The sequence below is a fragment of the Alexandromys fortis genome, unplaced genomic scaffold (genome assembly GCF_014885135.2).
Source record: "Alexandromys fortis isolate MF-2015 unplaced genomic scaffold, M_Fortis_MF-2015_v1.1 scaffold_1, whole genome shotgun sequence".
Taxonomy (NCBI): domain Eukaryota; kingdom Metazoa; phylum Chordata; class Mammalia; order Rodentia; family Cricetidae; genus Alexandromys; species Alexandromys fortis.
In genome coordinates this window covers 29671504-29692800 of record NW_026067927.1, presented here as the reverse complement: position 1 = coordinate 29692800, position 21297 = coordinate 29671504, and the positions used below count along the sequence as shown (strand labels likewise).

The following is a 21297-nucleotide window of genomic DNA, read 5'->3' as shown; positions in this document are numbered from 1 at the left end:
CACCTCCTGAAGATCTGGGTTTACAGAGGGCCTCCGCATACAGGCAAAAAACTAACAAGATGCTTGCTCCCAGCACCAGGATACTTTCAGCAAATTGATGGCTAAGAGAATCGGTTTTCCTTGTAAATATTAACCATTTTGTCTGCTTGTCGAAAACTTTTCCTTTTCCCTTTAAGATCTGATAATTTTTCTAGACTATTCCTCACTGTTAGTCAAATGGGTTGGCTTTTCTTATATAAGTAGAATGATTTAAGATATATAAAGATGTATAGTTTAAGTCTTATTTCACCAGATAAGAATTTTTTAAGTTAATTTACCTTATGCATAGTGTGTGTGTGTGTGTGTGTGTGTGTAGGCATGCATATATGTGAAGGTCAGAGGACAGTATCAGGTGTGGTTCTTTAGTCATTGTCCACCTTCTGTCTGACAGTCTCCTCCTGGCTTGGAAGTCACTGATTCAGCTAAGGCAGCTGGCCACTCCAGGGATCCGTCCATCCCTGCCTCCCCAGCACTAGGATTAAAAGCACACGCCATCATGCCCAGCCTTTTGAACCCTTCAGAAAAATGAACCCAGGTCTTTGTGTTTGCAGATTGAGCACTAAACCGAGCTATCTCCCAAGCCCATAGCTAGTGCTTGAGACTCCTTCAAAGTATCTGTAAGGTTAAAACTGTCTTCAGAATGCTAAGATATCCTGTGCACGTTTCATTCTCACGAACGTACTGTGGAACTTTCCAGATGCAGCAGGACATGTGACACTGTGACAGATTGCAGGAAAAGGCAGCTAGCTCTGAGCATCCAGCTGTCTTTTCTTAAATAAGATCCTTGGAAAATGTTCAAGTCATGCCGCTGTCAGCATTCCACGGCTGGGAAAAAATACCTCAGAGAATCATTGTAAAGGAAGAAAGACTTATGGATCCCAAGGTCGATGGTGCAAAGGTTTCCTTCTGTGGGGGCTGGGCCCCATTTGTGCGTCTGTTGCAGCAGTCTTGGGTGGGAGTGGTGGAGGGGAATCTGTGCACTTTGTCAACAGGATGTAGAGACTGGGGGAGTAGAGGCCATCTAGAGACCCTATTATCGCTTCCAGAGCTACAGCCCCAATGAACTAACTTCCACCAAGCTACACCTTCACCCCACAACCCCCACAAACAGTACCTCCACCGAGGAGGAAGCCTTCAACAGACGGGACTGTGGCAGCCATAATCAGTGAGGTTGAGAAGCAGGCGAATACGAGCCTAGAGGTGAGCGTGTGCAGCAGCCTGGAGGACTGCAGGCATCCAGTTCCTTCCAAAATCATCCTCCCTGGGCCCCAGTACTTAGGGCCAGGGGCAATACAGCAGCATGGAAGATCCCTGAACCCCCGCACCCCCCATAACATCCTCCTTGGGTGTGGATGAACAGTACCAGGCTTCCTTCTGGCTGTATTGAACTTCTTACTAAGGGTCCTGGCTTGAAGCTCTGTGCCCTGCCTTCCTCTCATAAATTCTGTTTCAAATAATTTCTTCTCTTGCTTTACTAAAAGAGAAGCCAGGCAGCATCCGGGACACTTTGGGGCTAGGCGATTTCTTTGGCCCTAAATTATGACTCCTAGAAACTTCTAGAACAGACATGATGCTAAACTTTTTGCCACTTTGTAGCAAGGATGGCCTTTCCCTTAATTTCCAGTAAGATACTCCCGTACACCTACGGCTTCTTTAACTCTTTAATAGCATATCTGTCTGTCTATCTATCTACTGTACTATCTTCTTGTCCCGTACCCCCCCCCCCCCCCCGCCCCACCCCGACAAGGTTTCTTTGTACCTTTGGAACCTGTCCTGGAACTAGCTCTTGTAGGCAGGCTGGTACTGTATGATCATGTAATGTGGGATCTGAGAATTAATATTAGTAATTAAACTTTGAATAGAAGAATCCATGCTTACAACATCCAGCTCTCGTGGGAGCTGGGACTGCTCTGCAAACTGCAGCCGACAAAACCGGTGTCACTTGCAACTTAATTCAATAAATTCGCTCATTGTGAAAAGATACAAACATCGTCCGTGTCTGGTGTAGCGAGCTCACCACGTTGCTAAGAATGACTTGCGGGGACAGCACCAGACACGGAGACACAACTTTGAAACAGTTGCAGGCTCTCCTTGACCCAGTTCCCAAGCTCCTTCTTTGACTTGTCACGGCAACACCCAACTCCTGTGGTGTCAGCTTCTTAGTAATTAGTGAACAATTACCTCGTCCAGGCTGGGAGGTCAAGCGAGGCTTTCCCGGCCCCCGTGGGACAATCGTCTTCTGCTCCTAAGATTGTGCAGGCTCTTTCAACCTGGGGAGGGGGTGGTGGTGGAGCACACTGTATGCTCACGTGACAGAGGGGAAACCGAAGCAGACTGTTAGATGGGATGGTGGTGTTAAGAACAGAACCTCATGACCCAGTCACCCCTCCCCGCAGAGGCTCTACTCCCAGCATTGCTGCGTGGGGATTTAGGCCCCAACACATGAATATGGGGCCCGTTTGGAGCATAGCACCTTGGCCCTTGGATAAAGGGACTCATGACAAAGTCCTTCCCATGTAACATCAGCACAGAGCTGCAGCACACTTCCTGCTCAGAGGACCACGGTTTCGTACTGGCCTCTAGCCGCTGTAAAAGAAACTAGTGTGAAAAAGTAGGCTGCTATCTAGAATAATAGTCATCTAATCTAGACCTTACCAAAAACCCAGGGAATACCCCCTGCCATCCATAGGAACATTTAATATTAGGTTGAACCACATTGAATGACCAATTTGACCATTTCTTTTCTACAGAAATGGCCCCTCCACATGAATCTGAAATCAAAGGCCTGGGTGTTGTTGTTGTTTTGTTTTTCTTTCTTTTTTTTTTTAATTTTTATTATTTCTCTGATAGAGGAAGCATCTCTCAAGGAAGCCCAGAGCTAGCAGATACAGCTAGTTTGGCTAGCTAGCTTGGTTGGATGGGTCTTGTCTCTACCTTCTGAGTACTGAAAACACAGGTGGGCAAGCATGCCCGTCCTGACTTTATATGGGATTAGGGGACTTGAACTCTGGTCCTCATGCTTATATGACAAGTGCTTTAATCGGTGAGCATTTCCCCAGTCCCCAACTTAAGAAGAAAATGAGAAAAATTCACAAGAAATCAAAGGGTGGAGGGCTGAAGAGATGGTTCAGCAGCTGAGAATGTGTACTGCTCTTGCAGAGGACCCGAGTTTTTTGATTTCAACACCCATGTTCCCAACACCAGGGGACCTGAAGCCTTTTCTTGTCTCTGTATGTTCTCAAGTGCCTAAGTGCACACACACACACACACACACACACACAGAGAGAGAGAGAGAGAGAGAGAGAGAGAGAGAGAGAGAGAGAGAGAGAGAGACTCTTGCCTAGCATGCACACAGCCCTAGGTTTGATCCCCAGCAGCACATACAGCAGGCACAATGTTACACACCTGTCATCTTGGCACTTGGGAGGTGTGAAGGAGAATTCCTGGAAAGAAGCTGTATCTGCAAGACTGACAAACAGAACTACAGTACTGTGGTACTGTGGAGATTGGAATGTCACGGTCCAGGGGTTAATTTCTTTATCTTGGGCTAAGTTCTGGCTCTCAAGAACAGCCATTCCTTATATCCCTGTTGAAACTTAAGTCTTATGACTAATAGGTAAAAGCCTTTGTGAAAACTATTAACTTAGCAGACTATGAGCATGCACCAGCCCAGAAGCTAAGAATATCATCAGATAGTATCTTAGGCCTATAGAAAAGATGGTTCAGAGGTTAAGAGCACTGACAGGTCTTCCAGAGGTCCTAAGTTCAATTCCCAGCCACCATGTGGTGGCTCACAACCATCTATAATAGGATCTGGTGCCCTCTTCTGGCCTGTAGGCACACATGCAGGCAGAACACTGCACACATGATAAATAAAGGAAAATCTCCCCCATCTTGCTGAATTTGACTCTGATGTACCCACCAGTGTGTTTTAAACTTACCTTGATTTACGAATTTCTTTGCTCTTTAAAATGATAAAACTTCATGAAGCTGCTTCCATGCTGGATCATAGAATTTGGAGTTCCATGTTAATGACTCATAAAATGTCAGTGGGACGCCACCTCAGCCCTTCTCATCCTTTTTGCCCTCTTGAAGCCAGGCCACAGAGGAGGCATGGCACCCCTCCAGACCCATCTGTCTCCCCAGGAAACCCTCTCCTCTCCTCTAATGATCACTGTCTCTGGACAGTTCATTGCAAACATGTACAAGACCCTGGAAACTTCAGCAGCTGGCCTCTAGACTTGTGTGCCTGTAACAACACAGCAGAGTTACCTAAAACTGGGAAGCTGGCTAAAGACATGACTAAGTATATCAGCATCGAACTTGAGGTGTGCAAATAAACAAATTCTGCACCAGAAGCGGTAATACTTCCCAGAGGGCAGTTAGCAATCTTAGAAGTAAGGGGAACTGACCTTAGCAAGAACTCAGCCGCTTTGCGCCTCTGGCGTGCTGGGTGGAGACCATCACAAGTTGTGCTGACTCTGCCTTTTCCAGGGCTGTGCTGTTGCCACTGAAGTCACAGAAAACAACAGGGCAGGGGGCTCTGGTGTCACTGAGGCTACTTTAGACTGGGACAGTCACCTGGTCGAGAGCTTGCAGGCTGCAGTGTGAACGGGAGTGCACAGTGGGGAGCCTGCCTGACTTCATCAGACGAACACTACAGGCTTCTCAGGGTGCTAAGAGGAATGGGGCAGCCTGTCCACAGTGAGAAGGTCTCTGTATGGTGTGCCCTCCGTCCCTTTTTCTTAAGCAGGGTACACAACCTGAGGTCCTAAGTTCAATTCCCAGCCACCATGTGGTGGCTCACAACCATCTATAATAGGATCTGATACCCTCTTCTGGCCTGTCGGCACACATGCAGGCACAACACTGCATATATGATAAATAAAATTAAAAGAAAATCTTCCCCCATCTTGCTGAATTTGACTCTGATGTATCCACCAGTGTGCTTTAAACTTACCTTCATTTATTAATTTCTTTGTTCTTTAAAATGATAAAACTTCATGAAACTGCTTCCAATGCAACCCTAAAACTTCTCCAATGTGTGAAAATACCATCCATTTGCTGGAAGGAACCCTTTCTTTATTAGGAAATGGAGGGCTAACACAACATACCCAAATTTATGGGACACAATGAAAGCAGTGTTAAGAGAAAGTTCATTGGACTACATGACTACGTAAAGAAGCGGGAAAAAAACCCACACTAGTGAGTTAACAGAACATTTGAAAACTAGAGAACAAAAAGAAGCAAACTTACACAGGAGGACTGAGTAGATAGCAGGGAATAATCAAATTGAGAGCTGAAATCAACAAAATAGAAACAAAGAAAACAATACAAAGAATCAATGAGACAGAGTTGGTTCTTTGAGAAAATCAACAAAATAGACAAACTTTTATCCAAACTAACCAAAAGGCAGAGAGAGACTATCCAAATTAACAAAATCAGAAATGAAAAGGGGGACATAACAACAGACACGGAGGAAATCCAGAGAATTATAAGGTCATATTTTGAAATTCTGTATTCCACAAAACTGGAAAAACTTAAAGGAAATGGACAACTTTCTGGATAAATATCAATTAACAAAAATTAAATCAAGACCAGATAAGTAAATTAAATAGACCTATAACTGTTGAAGAAATAGAAACAGTCAAACAGTCATCAAAAGTCTCCCAGCCAAAAAAAAAGCCTAGGGCCAGATGGTTTCAGCTCAGAATTCTACAAGATTTTCAAAAAAGAACTAATACCAATACTCCTCAAATTGTTCCACACAATAGAAACAGAAGGAACATTGCCAAATTCTTTTTATGAGGCTACAATTACCCTGATACTCAAACCACAAAAAGAGATTACTAAGAGAAAGAATTACAGACCAATCTCCCTCATGAACACTGATGCAGAAATACTCAATAAAATACTGGCAAATCGAATCCAAGAACTCATCAGAAAAATCATCCACCATGACCAAGTCAACTTCATCCCAGGGATGGTTCGACATATGAAAATTTGTCATTGATATATTTTGTTCACCATATAAACAAACTGAAAAAATCCACAAGATCATCTCATTAGATGATGATAAAGCCTTTGACAAAATATAACATCCCTTCATGATAAAGGTCTTGGAGAGAGCAGGCATACAAGGAACATACCTAAACATAATAAAGGCAATATACAGCAAGCCAACAGCCAACATCAAACTAAAACGAGAGAAACTCACAGCGATTCCACTGAAATCAGGAACAAGACAAGGTTGTCCACTCTCTCCATATCTATTCAATAAAGTACTTGAGGTTCTGGCTAAAGCAATAAGACAACAGAAGGAGAACAAGGGAATACAAATCAGAAAAGAAGAAGTCAAACTCTCATTATTTGTTGATGATATGATAGTTTACACAAGTGATCCCAAAAATTCTACCAAGAAACTTCTACAACTCATAAACACCTTCAGTAATGTATCAGGATACAAGATTAACTTGAAAATATCAGTATCCTTCCTTTACACAGATGATAAATGGGCTGAGAAAGAAATCAGAGAAACATCACCCTTCACAATAGCCATGAATGGCATAAAATATCTTGCAGTAACTCTAACCAAACAATTGGAAGACCTATATGAGAAGAACTTTAAATCTTTGAAGAAAGAAATTGAAGAAGACACCAGAAAGTGGAAAGATCTCCCATGCTCTTGGGTAGGTAGAATTAACATAGTAAAGATGGCAATCTTACCAAAAGTAATTTACCAATTCAATGCAATGCCCATCAAAATCTCAATAAAATCTTCACAGACCTTGAAAGAACAACATTCAACTTCATATGGAAAAACAAAAAGCCCAGGATAGCCAAAACAATCCTGTACAATAAAGGAACTTCTGGAGGCATCACAGTCCCTGACTTCAAACTCTATTACAGAGCTACAGTACTGAAAACAGCCTGGTATTGGCATAAAAACAGGCAGAAGGACCAATGGAACTGAAACAAAGACCCAGATAACAATTCACACACCTATGAACATCTGATTTTCAACAAAGAAGCAAAAAATATCAAATGGAAAAAAGAAAATATATTCAACAAATAGTGCTGGCATAACTGGGTATTAATATATAAAAGAATGAAAATAGATCCATATCTACCACCGTGCACAAAACTCAAGTCTAAATGGATCAAAGACCTCAACATAAAACCGACCACAGTGAATCTCATAGAAGAGAAAGTGGGAAGTACACTTGAAAGCAGTGGCACAGGAGACCACTTCCTAAATATAACTCCAGTAGCACAAAACACTGAGAGCAACAATTAATAAGTGGAACCTCCTAAAACAGAAAACTTCTGTTAAGCAAAGGACATGGTCAACAAGACAAAATGACAGCTTATAGAATGGGACAAGAGCTTCACCAACCCCACATCAGACAGAGGTCTGATCTCCAAAATATACAAAGAACTCAAGAAATTGGTCATCAAGAAAACAAATAATCCAATAAAAAATGGGGTACAGACCTAAACAGAGAACTCTCAACAGAGTAATCTAAAATGACTAAAAGACATTTAAAGAAATGCTCAACATCTTTAACCATCAGAAAAATGCAAATCAAAACAACTCTGAGATTCCATCTTACACCTGTAAGAATGGCCAAGATTAAAAACACTGATGCCAACTTATGCTGGAGAGGATGTGGGATAAACAGAACATATCTACATTGCTGGTGGGAGTGCAAACTGGTACAGCCCATTTGGATTTCAGTATGGCAATTTCTCAGAAAATTAGGAAATAACTTATGTCGAGACCCAGTAATACCATTTTTGGGTATATACCCAAAGGATGCTCAATCGTACCACAAGGACATGTGCTCAACTATGTTCATAGCAGCATTGTTTGTCATAGCCAAAACCTGGAAACAACCTAAATGCCCCTCGACTGAAGAATGGATAAGGAAAATGTGGTACATTTACACAATGGAGTACTACACAGCAATAAAAGACAATGACATCTTGAAATTTTTGGGCAAGTAGCTGGATCTAGAAAACATCATATTGAATGAGTTAACCCAGATTCAGAAAGACAAATATCACATGTATGCACTCATAAGTGGCTTTTAGACATAAAGGAAAAAAAATCCTACAATTCACAGTTCCAGAGAACCTAGACAACAAAGAGAACCCTAAGAGAGACATACATGGATCTAATGTACATGGGAAGTAGAAAAAGACAAGATCTCCTGAGTAAATTGGGAGCATGGGGACCATGGGGGAGAGTAGGAGGGGAGGAGAGGAGAGAGGGAAAAAAATATATAGCTCAATAAAAACAATTTAAAAAAAAAGAAAGAAGAGGAAGGCTAGAATCTTGTCCACCTGGATTTTGATTTAAACCATTCCTTATAGAAGCCACTCTCCAACCTGGTCTCTCCAACAGAAGGTGAGCATGGCTAGCTAACTCAGCTACTAAATCAGCTCCCAGCAAAGGCTTACCAGCATCGCTGGAGTGCGCAATGGCCAGGGCCGCTACAGTAAAGAAGCACAAGACAGGGCAGCACTTGTTCTTTTCATCTTTATTCAAATAAACACAACACCCGTACAGAGCCTGATTTGTCTTCTCAGGCTGGTGTATTTGGATTCTCTGACATGCAGTGGCGTGATCACATGACTGTTCTAGAACTTACGACAAGCGCTCCAGATGCACAGGCGCAGCTGGCTTTGAGAAGGGAGGGTGGTGAAGTTCCATGGTGTCGCTTGCCCATTCGAGGCTGACAGAGATGAAGACAAACACTCTTTGAACTCCAGATTTGAGAATGTACCAAGGAGACAGAATGAAGGTATTTCCTGCTGCTAGCTAGGCACTTAAAAAGGTATCTCTACACTGGGTAAGCCAGTTTATTAACAACTATTATATTTTATTTCCCCTGAAGACACTTCAGGGTGAAGAGGCCTGAACTCAGCCTTTGCCATCAGAGTTGTAAGAATAATGATTAAAAGTTTCTGATATACTAGAGTGTAATTCAGCAAGGCACAAATTAGGGAAATTTCAGTTGTTCTAATTCAGTCTTGTGTCTTTCCTAAAATTCTGAGATGCTTCTTTAGCATCTCAGCTAAAGAAGTTCTTCTTTAGCTTGAATTGGTCTGATTCTCTTTATGGCGTGGGTTTTGCAGCTCCTGTATATTAATTTAAATAAGTTAGGCTTCAATTGCTGATTAATAGATTAAAGGAACAAGTTTAAACAGTCATCTGTTCTCATTTGAAGCCAGTTAAGGTGAATTCAACCTGGGGTCAAATTCAATTTAAAAATTATAATCCTCACAGCAAAACTGCAGCTAGTATCAGAGGCTGAGGCAAATGGGCTTATAAAAGGGCAGGGGGGGGGTGCACAGCCAGCAATGCCACTAGTCCTGGGGCAGACAGTGGGCCGGGGGTGGGGGGTGCACAGCCAGCAATGCCACTACTCCAGGTCTGAGCTCCCTGTCAGAATGGTCACAGTGCCACAAGAGAGCAGGGCTGGCCAGGAGCCTTCTCCCAGAGCTGCAGTCCCTTCTGCACAGTCCCTGGGAGGACAAAGGCCAGTTCTGCTCCTTAGCAACTGCCCCCAGTGGTGGCTTCTGATCCCACTTCTCTGAAAAGAAGCGAACTGGCTGAGCAGCAGGCTGGGAAAGTGAAATAAGGCTTCTGGGTTGAGAGCGGCTCCCTCCTCGGACAGCCAAAGGAGAAGGTGTCTGGAGCCTGACAGAGAGCAGGGCTACTTTCCATAAGTACCAAGTCCCAACCTCTCCAGTCAGTCTACTAAAGAAAACTGAATCGTTGGATCATTGAAAAATAACAGACTTTGAAAGGCTTTGCCACATCTGTAAAAAGAGAAAAGAAAACAAAAAAACTTCAAAGTTTTTTAAAGTTCTTTAAAATGTATTAATAGCCTTCTTAGTAACAAATATAAAACATTTTAAGACACTTGGTGACTTTCTTAGGTCATAGTTCTGATGAAGGGGACACATATATGCCTGGCGTGGGGGGGTATATAGTAAGGTTTTACTGCTAAAATGATCTATTTGGTAGAAACTCCAGGAAGAGTTCTGTTAAGAAAATAACTGTTTTGGAAGGAAGAGTTATTTTTTTTCCTTCAAAATGTCAAAAAGAGTAAGGACACAAATATACATAAAATGTCAGTACAACTATATTAATTCAGTAAATAAATAAAGTGGCACCAACTTTATGGCAAGTTTTCAAGACACAGCTCAAGGATATTTTAAAATAAATAACTACTCTAAAAAGGAACCACTATTCTCAGCACAAGAGACACAGCGTTGACAACAAAGTGTGGCAAGGAAGGGCAGTGCCGGCATGCCACGTCCACACGGGAGCAGAAGCGCCACCCTTAGGTGGGATGGACCCTTAGGACGGATACTTGTCCAGAGAAGGAAGCTTCAGGAGAGGCCAGGCCTAGGGCTGTCTTTTGCCATTTTTCTTTTCTCTTCCAATGTGTGCTTAAATATCTTCTTCAGGGTGTTGTAAACTATTGGTCCATTTTCAGAGTCAAAATTAACCTAGTGACAAAGAATATTTCTATTTAAGACACTGTGGCAACAATTTAACCAGTTTCTGCTTGCAAAGGAAGGAAGGAAGGACTCAGCAAATACATCAATTGACTTAGAAATGCATGCAGTTAAAACCATACAGGATGGGTTTCTTTCCCCGAAGGGCTATGTTAGAGCTATTGATCTCATCAATCAAACCTGAGAGTAAGAACTCAAACCTGCACTCCAGTGCCGAGATTACAATCCACACAGCTGGCCAGCACGGAAGTGAGCAGTGAACGGGAGCTCAGAGTCATTCATGTTGCAACAGAAGTCTCTTATCCAAAGGAAGTACACCAGCTGCTCTGTATGGTGTTCAGAAGCCCTAAGCCACTCTGGACTGCAGTCTGAAGACCTCACTGTCTGGCTTTCCACCTGTCCCTGTGTATCTCCACCTTTCATGTAGTGTTTGTGGTGGCGGTTCTCAACCTTCCTAATACTGAGACCCTTTATTTCAGCTCCTCATGTTGTGGTGACCGCCACCATGACATTACTTCATTGCTACTTCATAACTGTAATTTAGCCACTGTTATGAGTCGTAGTGTAAATATCTGCTATGGGACCCCCAAAGGGGTCAGACTGAGAGCCACTGGTACATGGGCTTCAATTTCCTTATGTGAAAATATAAAGCCCTAAACCTACCGCCTTAAGATCTCTGTGAGTTTAAATGAAATCTGGCACCTGCAAGTGTTGTGTACACAAAAAAACCTCAGTGAGATTGAGGGTCCCCTCTCTCCTGGAAACGCACTGTGTACACACCTGGGGCCTCTGCCATGCCTGTCATTCTCTGCCGAGGAGTGATGCTGGCAGACAGGGAACTAGAGCAGTCCCTGCACTGTCCCCAGAGTAAGGCGGGTCCTACTGAAAAGGAGCCAACATCTTGGGCGCAGCATCTCACCACCACAAATTGCTTGTCTTTACACAAAGAAGGATCCAGGACACTGCGCTACTTGATTTTCAGTGTCCGGGTGCGGCATTCCCAAGGCTCACGGGTCAGAATTAAACTCCTGGAACCATGCATTTAATGTTTTTGTGGGTACTGACCTGACTATTCTGCTTAGACGATCCTTGTTTAAACACAAGGGGGAACTGACAAGCAAATACCCCTGACTCCTATGAGGAACAAGATTTAAAATACTTGCTGAATACTCAGCTGTTTCTCTCTTTGGCTCTATAAAAGCTCTTTGTTCCGACACTGCCCTTCAACTACCTGGCAGTTCAGCTTTGTCCTGACACCACTGTTAGGAAACTCCCTGACTTCTTATAAAACACATGCGCATTAAGGAAAAGAGCTCGGAGTCTTACCTGAGAAGTCCTGGCTTACAAAGCTGGTGTGACCAGCGTGGGGGCACAGAACTCACCTTGGTGAAAGCTTTGATGGCATGTGAAAGGCACGCTTCCTCCACCTCCACAGGAATTGTCTGCAGGCTCACTATACAATGCAGCACACAGAGGATGGTCTGGTACTGACCCTGTTTCATTTTTTCCAGATATAAAAAATAAAAAAAAATTAATTTGAAAATATCTCAAGAAATCAGCTCAAATAATTATAGAGGGAGCTTCTGGCTATCCAGCTCTATGACTTAGCACTCAGTTTTAAAGGCTGTTCATCAAGCACTCAGCCAGGTGTTTACTGTATATATTAATATGGCACGGAAACTTCATGAAATGGGTCAGAGCTAGTTGATTTATCTCAAGTTTGGTATGGTTTTAAACCACATGCTTCTCCTGCAGTGCTCAGAATAGACCTTTCTTTCCTACTGTTTCTGGCTATAATCAGTTCAGCTTGGTCAACTGATGCTGCAGTTGAGTGCACAGCTCACTTGGGCACCAGGCAGACAGTACCGTGCGTGCACCCAGCTCACTGCAGACACTGTCTGGGAAGATGGGCAGACGGAGCCCCCCAGTGGCAACAGAGATGTAAGGAGGCAGCTGTAGGTAGATGCTGTAGGAAGGGTCTGCTGACGAGAATGCTAGGGATCTTCTACCCTAGCAAAGGAAAAAAAACCATCACCATGTATGTATGTATGTATGTATGTGTATATATATGCATGCATGTATGTATGTATGTATGTATGTATGTAGATGGGACTCACTGAGGCCAACCACCAACATCTCCTCTAGAAATCTATTCTAAGGGAATAATCTGAAATACAGAAAAGCCTGTGAAGACAGATTATTGTTACAAAGATGTTTATAAAAGTAAAAATCCTTGGTGCAAAATAATTGTACCCAGGAGTTGGAATGGGTGTAGTAAAGCAGACGGCTTGATGCGCCTCAGTGCGTGAGCCTCGCCCAGTAGGATCCAAGTTGGAACCCTGCGAGAACACCTGCCGTAAACTTGGGGCAACTGCTCTACCTTGCCTTGTCTATAAAAGGGGCCTTCGTTCTAAGCACTGTCAAGATGAACAGGGTGAAAAAGTAGCCATTACTTCCTGACAGGGTTGTCCACAGCTGCCAAACAAGGCTAATCTCTTTCCTATTACTTCCTGTTTGATCGCTGAAATTTAACGACTGAGAAAATATCCCAAGAATTCTAGACACTGGGAAAAAATCTTATCTTAAAAGGTGTACACAGGGCTGGGAAGATGGCTCAGGTAAAGTGCTTGCTGTGAAAGCCTGATGACTAGAATTCAGACTTCTAGAACCCATGTAGAAAGCCTGGTGGGCATGACAGGCCTGGTGTAAACAGTCAGGGAGGCAGAGATGGGATCCCGAGAACATGCTGGCTACCAGGAAGGTAGAGAGATGGAGGAAGACAGCTGACATCAATCTTAGGCCTTCACATACACGCACAAATGTGTGCCCACACATGTAAGCAAGCAAGCAGTTACACCACACAGCATCTGTCCCTCTGTTTTATATCTTGATATCCATGTGTGAGGGGATATACCTTCATGTGTGTTTGTGGACATACCGTGACAGTAGCTTGTGTGAGCAGACACAGTCACATATTTTCTGAAGACTTGGAGGCAATGAGTGAGATGCTTACGCTGTAGCATGGTGGGCTAACAGCCAGCATTGTTCCCCAAAACAAAAGCAAAGCCTATTTTGAACTAAAACACTTCTATTTTTATGTGGTTAAAAATGCTAAATTGTATGGCAGAAGCTACAATGAAAAGCAGTTTCCCTCTCTTCCTACATCCCTGATGGCAAACATCAGAACCAGTGTATAGCCTCCTGATACTCTTTTCTATTTTATACATATATAAGCTATATAGACATACGCACACATACAAGCTATATAGACATATGCACATATACATCTTTAAAAATAGCAAGGAGTATATATTTCAATCTCCATTTTAGTTTTTATAGACACATACTCCCAGTAAGCAGAAACAGACACTTTGAAGAGGTGTTTAGTTATAATGTAACCCACGTAAGAGCCAAACAAGCTCATTATGGTTACTGAGATGGTCACCCGTTCATGAAAAAATCATACAGTTTGTTTTGGTTTGTTTGTTGGGACAGAGTCCCACTATGTAGCCCTGGCTGGCCTAGAGCTCACTATGTAGACCAGGCTGTCGTCAGACTCGGAGAGATGTGACTCCTGAATGCTGGGATTACAAGTACTCACTGCCATTTCTGTATTTTCTAAATGTCTATGTTGTGTATCAATTTCTCTGTGTCTACAATGTTGTAGATCAAACACAGGGCTTGTACACACTAGGCTATTTCTCTACCACTGAGCTACATCTCCAGCCCCGATTTCTCTTATTTTAGAAAAACTACTAAAAAAATGGGGAACTGGAGCGATGACTCAGTGGTTAGGAACATGTGCTCCTCTTGCAGAGGACCTGAGTTCAGTTCCCAGAACCCACAGCAGGTGGTTCACAAGGGTCTGTGACTTCAGTTCAAGGGGGATGGGATGCCCTCTTGTGTCCTCTGCAAGCATTGCATTCACATAAACACACAGAAGCCAGACCGTTTATACAAAATTAAGGGGAAAAAAGAAAAAAAAACCCCACTAAAATAGACCAAAATAATATTTTCATTCTTTTTTTTGCACATGTGTGAGGGCCTTAATTAACTTATTAGCTGGCCCGATAGCTACTTTACCTTCTCTAGTAAAAACAGGGCATCACCAGCATCTGCTTGTCTGTCAACCAACATGTCCACATCCTCTTTGGTGATTACAGGCTCTTTCAGTTGCTCCACCCAAGACCACATCAAACTGCACAAGATGAAAGGGTCTCTCTCACCACATATTCTTTCCCAGGCTCCCTCCCGGGAATTCAATTCTTTCTGCAAAGGAAGAGGGAGAGAGAGATGGCCAGGGGAAAGAGAGGTGTATGGAGCCTTACTGGAGGATCCACAAGTGACTTAACAGTGAAGGCTGGGCTCTGGTGTGCAATGTGGACCTTCTTCAGGGCCTGCACCTCTAGGTAGGGGTGCCTGGCTAATCGCATCCCTGTCACAAACAGAGCAGGCTAACTACTGAGAGAAGAGCCACTGAAGCATGCAGCCCTGACTCCGATTCAGAGGCCACAGATGCAGTTCAAGAGGCAGTCTTCTTTCTCAGGCATCTGATAAACAAAACAGAAATTCAGGCTGCAAATGAAGTAAAATCGTAGATTAAAACTAGGGGAGCATTTATAAGTTAGCCTGGGGCCTCAGCTAAGCCTTTAAACACACACACACACACACACACACACACACACACAGAAAATTGCATGAAAGTTGGCAAATGTGGAGTGTTTTTCTGAAAGTGCCTTTTAGAACCCTACAGAGAATCCTACAGATGAAGTAATAAGCCTGGCAGCCTGAGATCTGGGAGGGTAAAAACAAGTGGGAAGCCTTGCGAACACTCCCCAAGATCTGCAGACAGGTCAGTGTATCCGTGTATGTGCCTGCGCATGTGTGGAGGTCAGAAGCAGCGCTGTGCGGCTCCTCTTCTCTATCTATCATGTGAGCCTAGGGACCTGGAGGAGTCAACTCTAATGACAGCCTCACACGAGAATTGAAGACTTCACCTTACAAAGAAGAGTTAAGAAATTTCTGACAGGGATCAGATTTATGTTTTGGTAAATCAAATAAAACTTTGCAATAGTCAAAAACACAGTAGTTGTTAATATCCATTTGGTTACCCAGTAAACCGTGTAGCCTGTACCACAAAGTGGTAGAAATGGTAACAGAAGACTTAGAATACAAGACTTATTTCCAGTTTCACAGTACCCAACAGGAAGGCTCCCCACAGATAAACACTAAGATGGATACAGTAAATTGTGCAGAGCTCAAGGCTAGCAACTGGCAGGGAGGCACTCCACTGACTTGCCTTACTGCGTGGGCCATGGCCTAGGAACCCTCCAGTGCTCGCTTCTCTTTATCATATAAATAAGTTCATACTTGGAATTGTCTATATTCCTGCCTATCTCATTATTGTGTACAGAAAAGGAGAGCTTTTATTTCATCTCAGGGCTATATGAGGAGATAACTGGGCAGAACAAAAACTGTCTTAGTGAAATGAGCATTGCACCAGGAAGCTTCCCAGTGAGGCAGAGCTGTGAGGAGAGCTTGCCTATACGTACTGCCGCATGAACCACAGCCTTGAGTGGCCACTTGACCTCTGGAGTTCTTTTTTTTTTTTTAGATATTTATTTATTTATTATGTATACAATATTCTGCCTGTGTGTATGTCTGCAGGCCAGAAGAGGGCACCAGACCTCATTACAGATGGTTGTGAGCCACCATGCGGTTGCTGGGAATTGAACTCAGAACCTTTGGAAGAGCAGGCAATGCTCTTAACCACTGAGCCATCTCTCCAGCCCAAACCTCTGGAGTTCTTAACCCTCACCTGTGACTCTGAGTTCCTAAACAGACCACCTGCATCTAGGGGCTCTGTGAAAAGCACAAGGCATGCTCACAAAACAGCTCAGTGTAGGCACACACAACACTGCACTGTTTTCCCAGAGTACAGTCTTGCTCACAGTCCTAAAATAAAACTAAGAAGGTAAGAAGTAAAAGGTTTGTGGTTCCAGAAAATGCTCTTTATACATGTTACATGTTGAAATAGCCTACCTCAAATGAAACCTGCCCATTTTTGTTGTTGTCTGAGGCACGCTCTTTCTATAGCCCTGGCTGGTCTGAAACTCCCTATGTAGACCAGGCTGGCCTTGAATTTGTAAAGATTTGATCTCTCTTGGCTTGAGTGCTTGATTAAAAGTATAGCTGACAGCACCTGACCCAAACCTGCATTTTCTCAGCTTGTGTGGGTACTTGGCTGAGGGACGTGCAGGGTTGACCTGGGAGTGGCACCGTGACATTCTTAGCACTAGGGTCCTCTTACTTGTTAGCTCTCAGCATAGAATACTGCATGAGAAATATCTGCTGTCTAAATGACAGGTTTTTTTCTATTTCGGTTTATAGTGGGGAATAAAGAAAATTTATTTAAAAGGAAAACAATATTTGAGTTTTTAATTAGGTAAATACTCTAATTCAGTTCTCTCTTCTGTTGCATACTGTAAGTTGTTAAGAGCTCCAAACATAAGTTCCTACCTCTGAAGATATCCTAGCTTATAGAAGTTTCAGGTCCTTGGTTCTATACATCGTGGTACATGGAAGAGTAGCAATTACTTTAATAGCACGACCTGAAGAGATGGCTCACGGCTAAGAGTGTGTGCTTCCAGAGGACCTGAGTTCAGTTCCCAGCACTCACATCATCAGCTCCAGGGATATCAGACAGTCTCTTCTGTTCTGAGGGCACCTCCATGCCACTGTACATAACCTCCTAATACACACAATTATAATATAAAATGAAATCTTTCAAGTAATCCATAGAAGAGTATGGCTGCCAATTCAGGATTTCTCTGAATCAAAAAGCCCAGGTCAGTTCCACGTTGGGGCTGGTTTCCTGTTTCTGCTAACTGAGTTTCTAGGGACCCATCTTTTCTCTAGACAAGGTGCTCATCCCAGGAGAGGAAGTACAACCGAAGACTGCTTTCCTACGAAGAGTAAAATGCACACACACACACACACACACACACACACACACACACAAAAGGAGTTAAAATATAAAACTTCACATTCTAAATAAGAGCCGAGAAATGGGTTTTCGAGTCCTCCTCTTAGATGTAACAGATCACTGGGCTCATTCTCATTTTCTATCTCTAAGCCTCAAGTGACACCATTGAGATGAGGCCAGCAAATCTGTGAGAGAGCAGGCCAGGAAGGCAGGCCTGACTCACCACTTGTACCAAGAAGCTTTGGGAAGTAACTTTATTTTAATCACTCGACCAGTGGTTCCCAAATGTGGTTCCCTGTTCCAGGTCCTCAGTCAGAAAAACACTGCAGACCAGGTCCTAACATCATCTTCTGTGGACTTGACTGCCCCTAGGAGAAAGCTACTAACATTAACATCATGTATGGAGCAAGCATCACACTAGATATGTTCTTGAACACAGAATCTAACTGGAACTACACAAACACCCTGGGTCACTTCTACATCTGCTTCACATCATACTTGGGAACCTCAAGTTCCTGGCTTCTCATTTCTGTAATAAAGAAGTTTATGAAAATGTGTCACATACTTTTGGTCTGACAAAACCATTTCTATATGTTATATATATATATATATATATATATATTCTACACACACACACTCCATATAAATATATAAGTACATATATATTTAAATGAAATACAAATACCTGCCACATTTCCACTTTCCTTTTCACTTCCTCCTTTTCCACAAACTCATTTAAATTTGCAAGGGCTTTGGCTGCCAATATTCTCCTTGCTTCAGTGCTCAGTTCAGACTGCAAACCAGCATGTGGCATTGCTTCCGACAGGTAGGTGCTGTCTTGGATTTTCTGTCCATGTGGGAACTGTGCCTTAGGACTGGAGGAGCCACAGTTTAGAGGGCTGCAGGGAGTCCTCCCTTCCCCCTGAACAGAGCCTGGAACCCAACCACAAGGAGCTTCACCCCGACAGTGAGTGATTTGCTCTGGACCCCTAGGGATACTTGCAAAGTTGGGTGGCACTGGTTCTCCAGGATTGTGTGAACAGGAAACACCCACAGAGAAGGTTCTGCTCCGCTGTACTTCCTTTGGAATGTCCTTCCTACAGAAAAGTGGTGATCCCTCATCCTTGAGTCCTTCTAAGCCTCCACACTTTGAATGAGTCCAGAAAGAAAATGTACTGTGAACCAATGCTTCCTTATTTAAACCTAGCTCTGGAGTCGGTGACATGTAACAATGGCTGATATGCTTCTGATGCTGGAGGCTGTGGTCTAGCAAGTTCTGGGCAGGTACTGTCCAAGGTGTCTCCCCTTGCTCCAGGATAGCTTTGGCCCTTTTTAAGTCTGAGTCACTGTAGCTGAGCTGCCTTTTCAGATGTGTCAGGGGGTGAAGACTCTCAGCATTCCTCCTTTTCCAGAGGGGGTCAAGGTCATGCTCATTAGAAAGGCTTACATCCTGATCCTCGAACTCGGCCACCACTGCAGTGGGGTGAAACGGGTCAGGTGCGTCACTGCTCTGCCTCAGTAGCTCTTGATCCAGTTGCATCGTAACCATCTCCGACACAGTCTTTTCAATTTCAGCAGAGAGTCCAGGTCCTTCTATCATGCTCTTCATGACGACTGGCCTGTTCTCAGCCAAGTCGAGCAGGAGCTTGCAAACCAGGTGGATGATCTTTGGCACATATTTTAGAAGTCGTGCCTCATAACCATGAAGCAGATGACGCTGGCGAATCAGGTACTGAGCTAGGGTAACGGCATGTGCTTTGGGATCACAGCAAGAGAAAATATTTCGGAGTGGAGCCAGAAACTGAGTGAATTCCCGTACACAAAGCAGCTGCCCTCTGGTTTGTATGGAATTGGGGCGTTTTGCTCGCACAAATATAATTGCTTGGTCAGCAGTCATTCTTGTTGCAAAAACTAAGTAACATGCTATTAGAACACCTACACAGTAAAGAAGATTAGTATGAGAAAAGGCTCATTTATGTATCAGTCTTTGATGATTTAAAACTTAAGAATCATATAAATCATATGTTAAGAAAGCATATTTGAAAGATAGTAATGACATCTGCCAGTTTTTTATTGCCTTTTTGTTGTTGTTGTTTTTTTTTCGAGACAGGGTTTCTCTGTAGCTTTTGGAGCCTGTCCTGGAACTAGCTCTTGTAGACCAGGCTGGTCTCGAACTCCCAGAGATCCGCCTGCCTCTGCCTCCCGAGTGCTGGGATTAAAGGCGTGCGCCACCATCGCCTGGCTGCTTTTTTTTTTTTTTTTAATACAGGGACTCATGTAGGCTGGACTGGAACTCTGTGTATAGGCAAGAATGACTCTCTGGCCTCCACCGTCCAAGTGCTGGCATTACAAGTGTACACCACCAGGCTGGTGTTATGAAGTACTGGTTGGGTATCAGACCCAGGACCTCCTGTATTCTAGGCAAGCACTCTGCCACCTGAGCTAAATCCCAACCCCTCCAGCAGTTGTTACTGCTAAGACTTCTCCTCATCTCTGTGGCAGTTCCTTCCTGTGACTGAGTCAGCTCTGCACCCCAGAGAGGAGCTAGCACACAGCTGGCAGGTGCCGGGGTGCTCAAGTGAGAAGGGCTTCGGAAGTAAGCTAAGGGTCTGGCACAGTCTCCTCCTGGCTAATTCTGACATGGAAGGAAACCAAACTGTGCTTCTGCATTCAGGGGCAACAGTTCTTGACGTTTACATCCAATCCACCACCCACTCTGCCCTTGAACTTCCTGCTCTGACATCTCTGGCATCCACTGACAAGATATTCTTGTTGAGCCTTCTCCCAGATTGGGAAGGTTTTGCTTTGGGATTATCTACGTTCACAGATTCACTTCTCTGCCCGACAATTCTTCCAAACCATGTCTATACTAATATGTGTTTTTCTCCGCACCAGGCTATAACTCTGTTACATAAGCAAATACTATGAAGGATGTCAGCTGCAATAGTATAATGACTAATTTTCATTAGTTCCTTATTGGTAAAAATTCATAATCAATTAATTATAATACAATAGCTAACAAATAAAGGCAAATCAAAGACACCCACACAAGTCCTAGATTTGTGAACATCTAGTTACACATGAAAATCAGAACCTCTGAGAACTGCATGTCCTCTAGTTTGCAGTGAATACAATATAGTTCTCTCATGGGGACACAGCAGATCTTTGGTATAAAGATGAATATCTGCAGAGCTAAACCATGCAATGTCCAGGAACAAAGATATTTTGGCTTTATCCTAAGAGTTGCTAATATTTACATGAGTTCAATTCTAACCTGGGTGCTCCTAGGTAGGTAGGGAATCCCATATACACTGGGATGGTTTTGTCTGACTAAATCACATGACAATCAAACTATTGACCCCATCCCTTTTATTTTTACTATCAGACCAGCAGTTAATAAAGTTTGCTGAGTGTTTGTATAAAGCCACTGACTTTCACATAGAACTTTACATACAAATAGTCTTCTTCAAGCACACAATTCTTATGAATCCCAAAGTAGAGAAGACACGAAACATGGAGCCAGACAGGCATGAATGGAACACTGAGCCTGCCACTCACTAAATGTAGCAGATGACTTAATTTTTCCTAAGCTGCAGTTCATTCAACCCCAACTGTTGCTAACAACTTCACAGGAGAGCAAATACAAAATACTCGGAGCATGGCAGGTGAATAGGACTTGCTATTCTAGTTGCTCTTTAGCTAAGAAAAATATTTGGGGGACTGGAGAGATGGCTGGGTGG

The 21297-nt window shown here is 43.3% G+C and overlaps 1 protein-coding gene across 1 annotated transcript in view; it reads right to left on the bottom strand.

Annotated features, from left to right (window-relative positions):
- Window positions 1-9897: 9897 nt before the first annotated feature.
- Ptpdc1 (protein tyrosine phosphatase domain containing 1) overlaps window positions 9898-21297 on the bottom strand; it is a 51091-nt gene continuing 39691 nt past the window's right edge. The window contains exons 7-10 of the mRNA XM_050144435.1: window positions 18243-19492; window positions 14656-14841; window positions 11955-12065; window positions 9898-10563 (exon numbers count right to left, since the gene is read on the bottom strand). Of these exons, the coding sequence (XP_050000392.1) occupies window positions 10444-10563; window positions 11955-12065; window positions 14656-14841; window positions 18243-19492 (1667 nt within the window). The 3' untranslated portion in view covers window positions 9898-10443. The remainder of the gene's footprint in view (window positions 10564-11954; window positions 12066-14655; window positions 14842-18242; window positions 19493-21297) is intronic.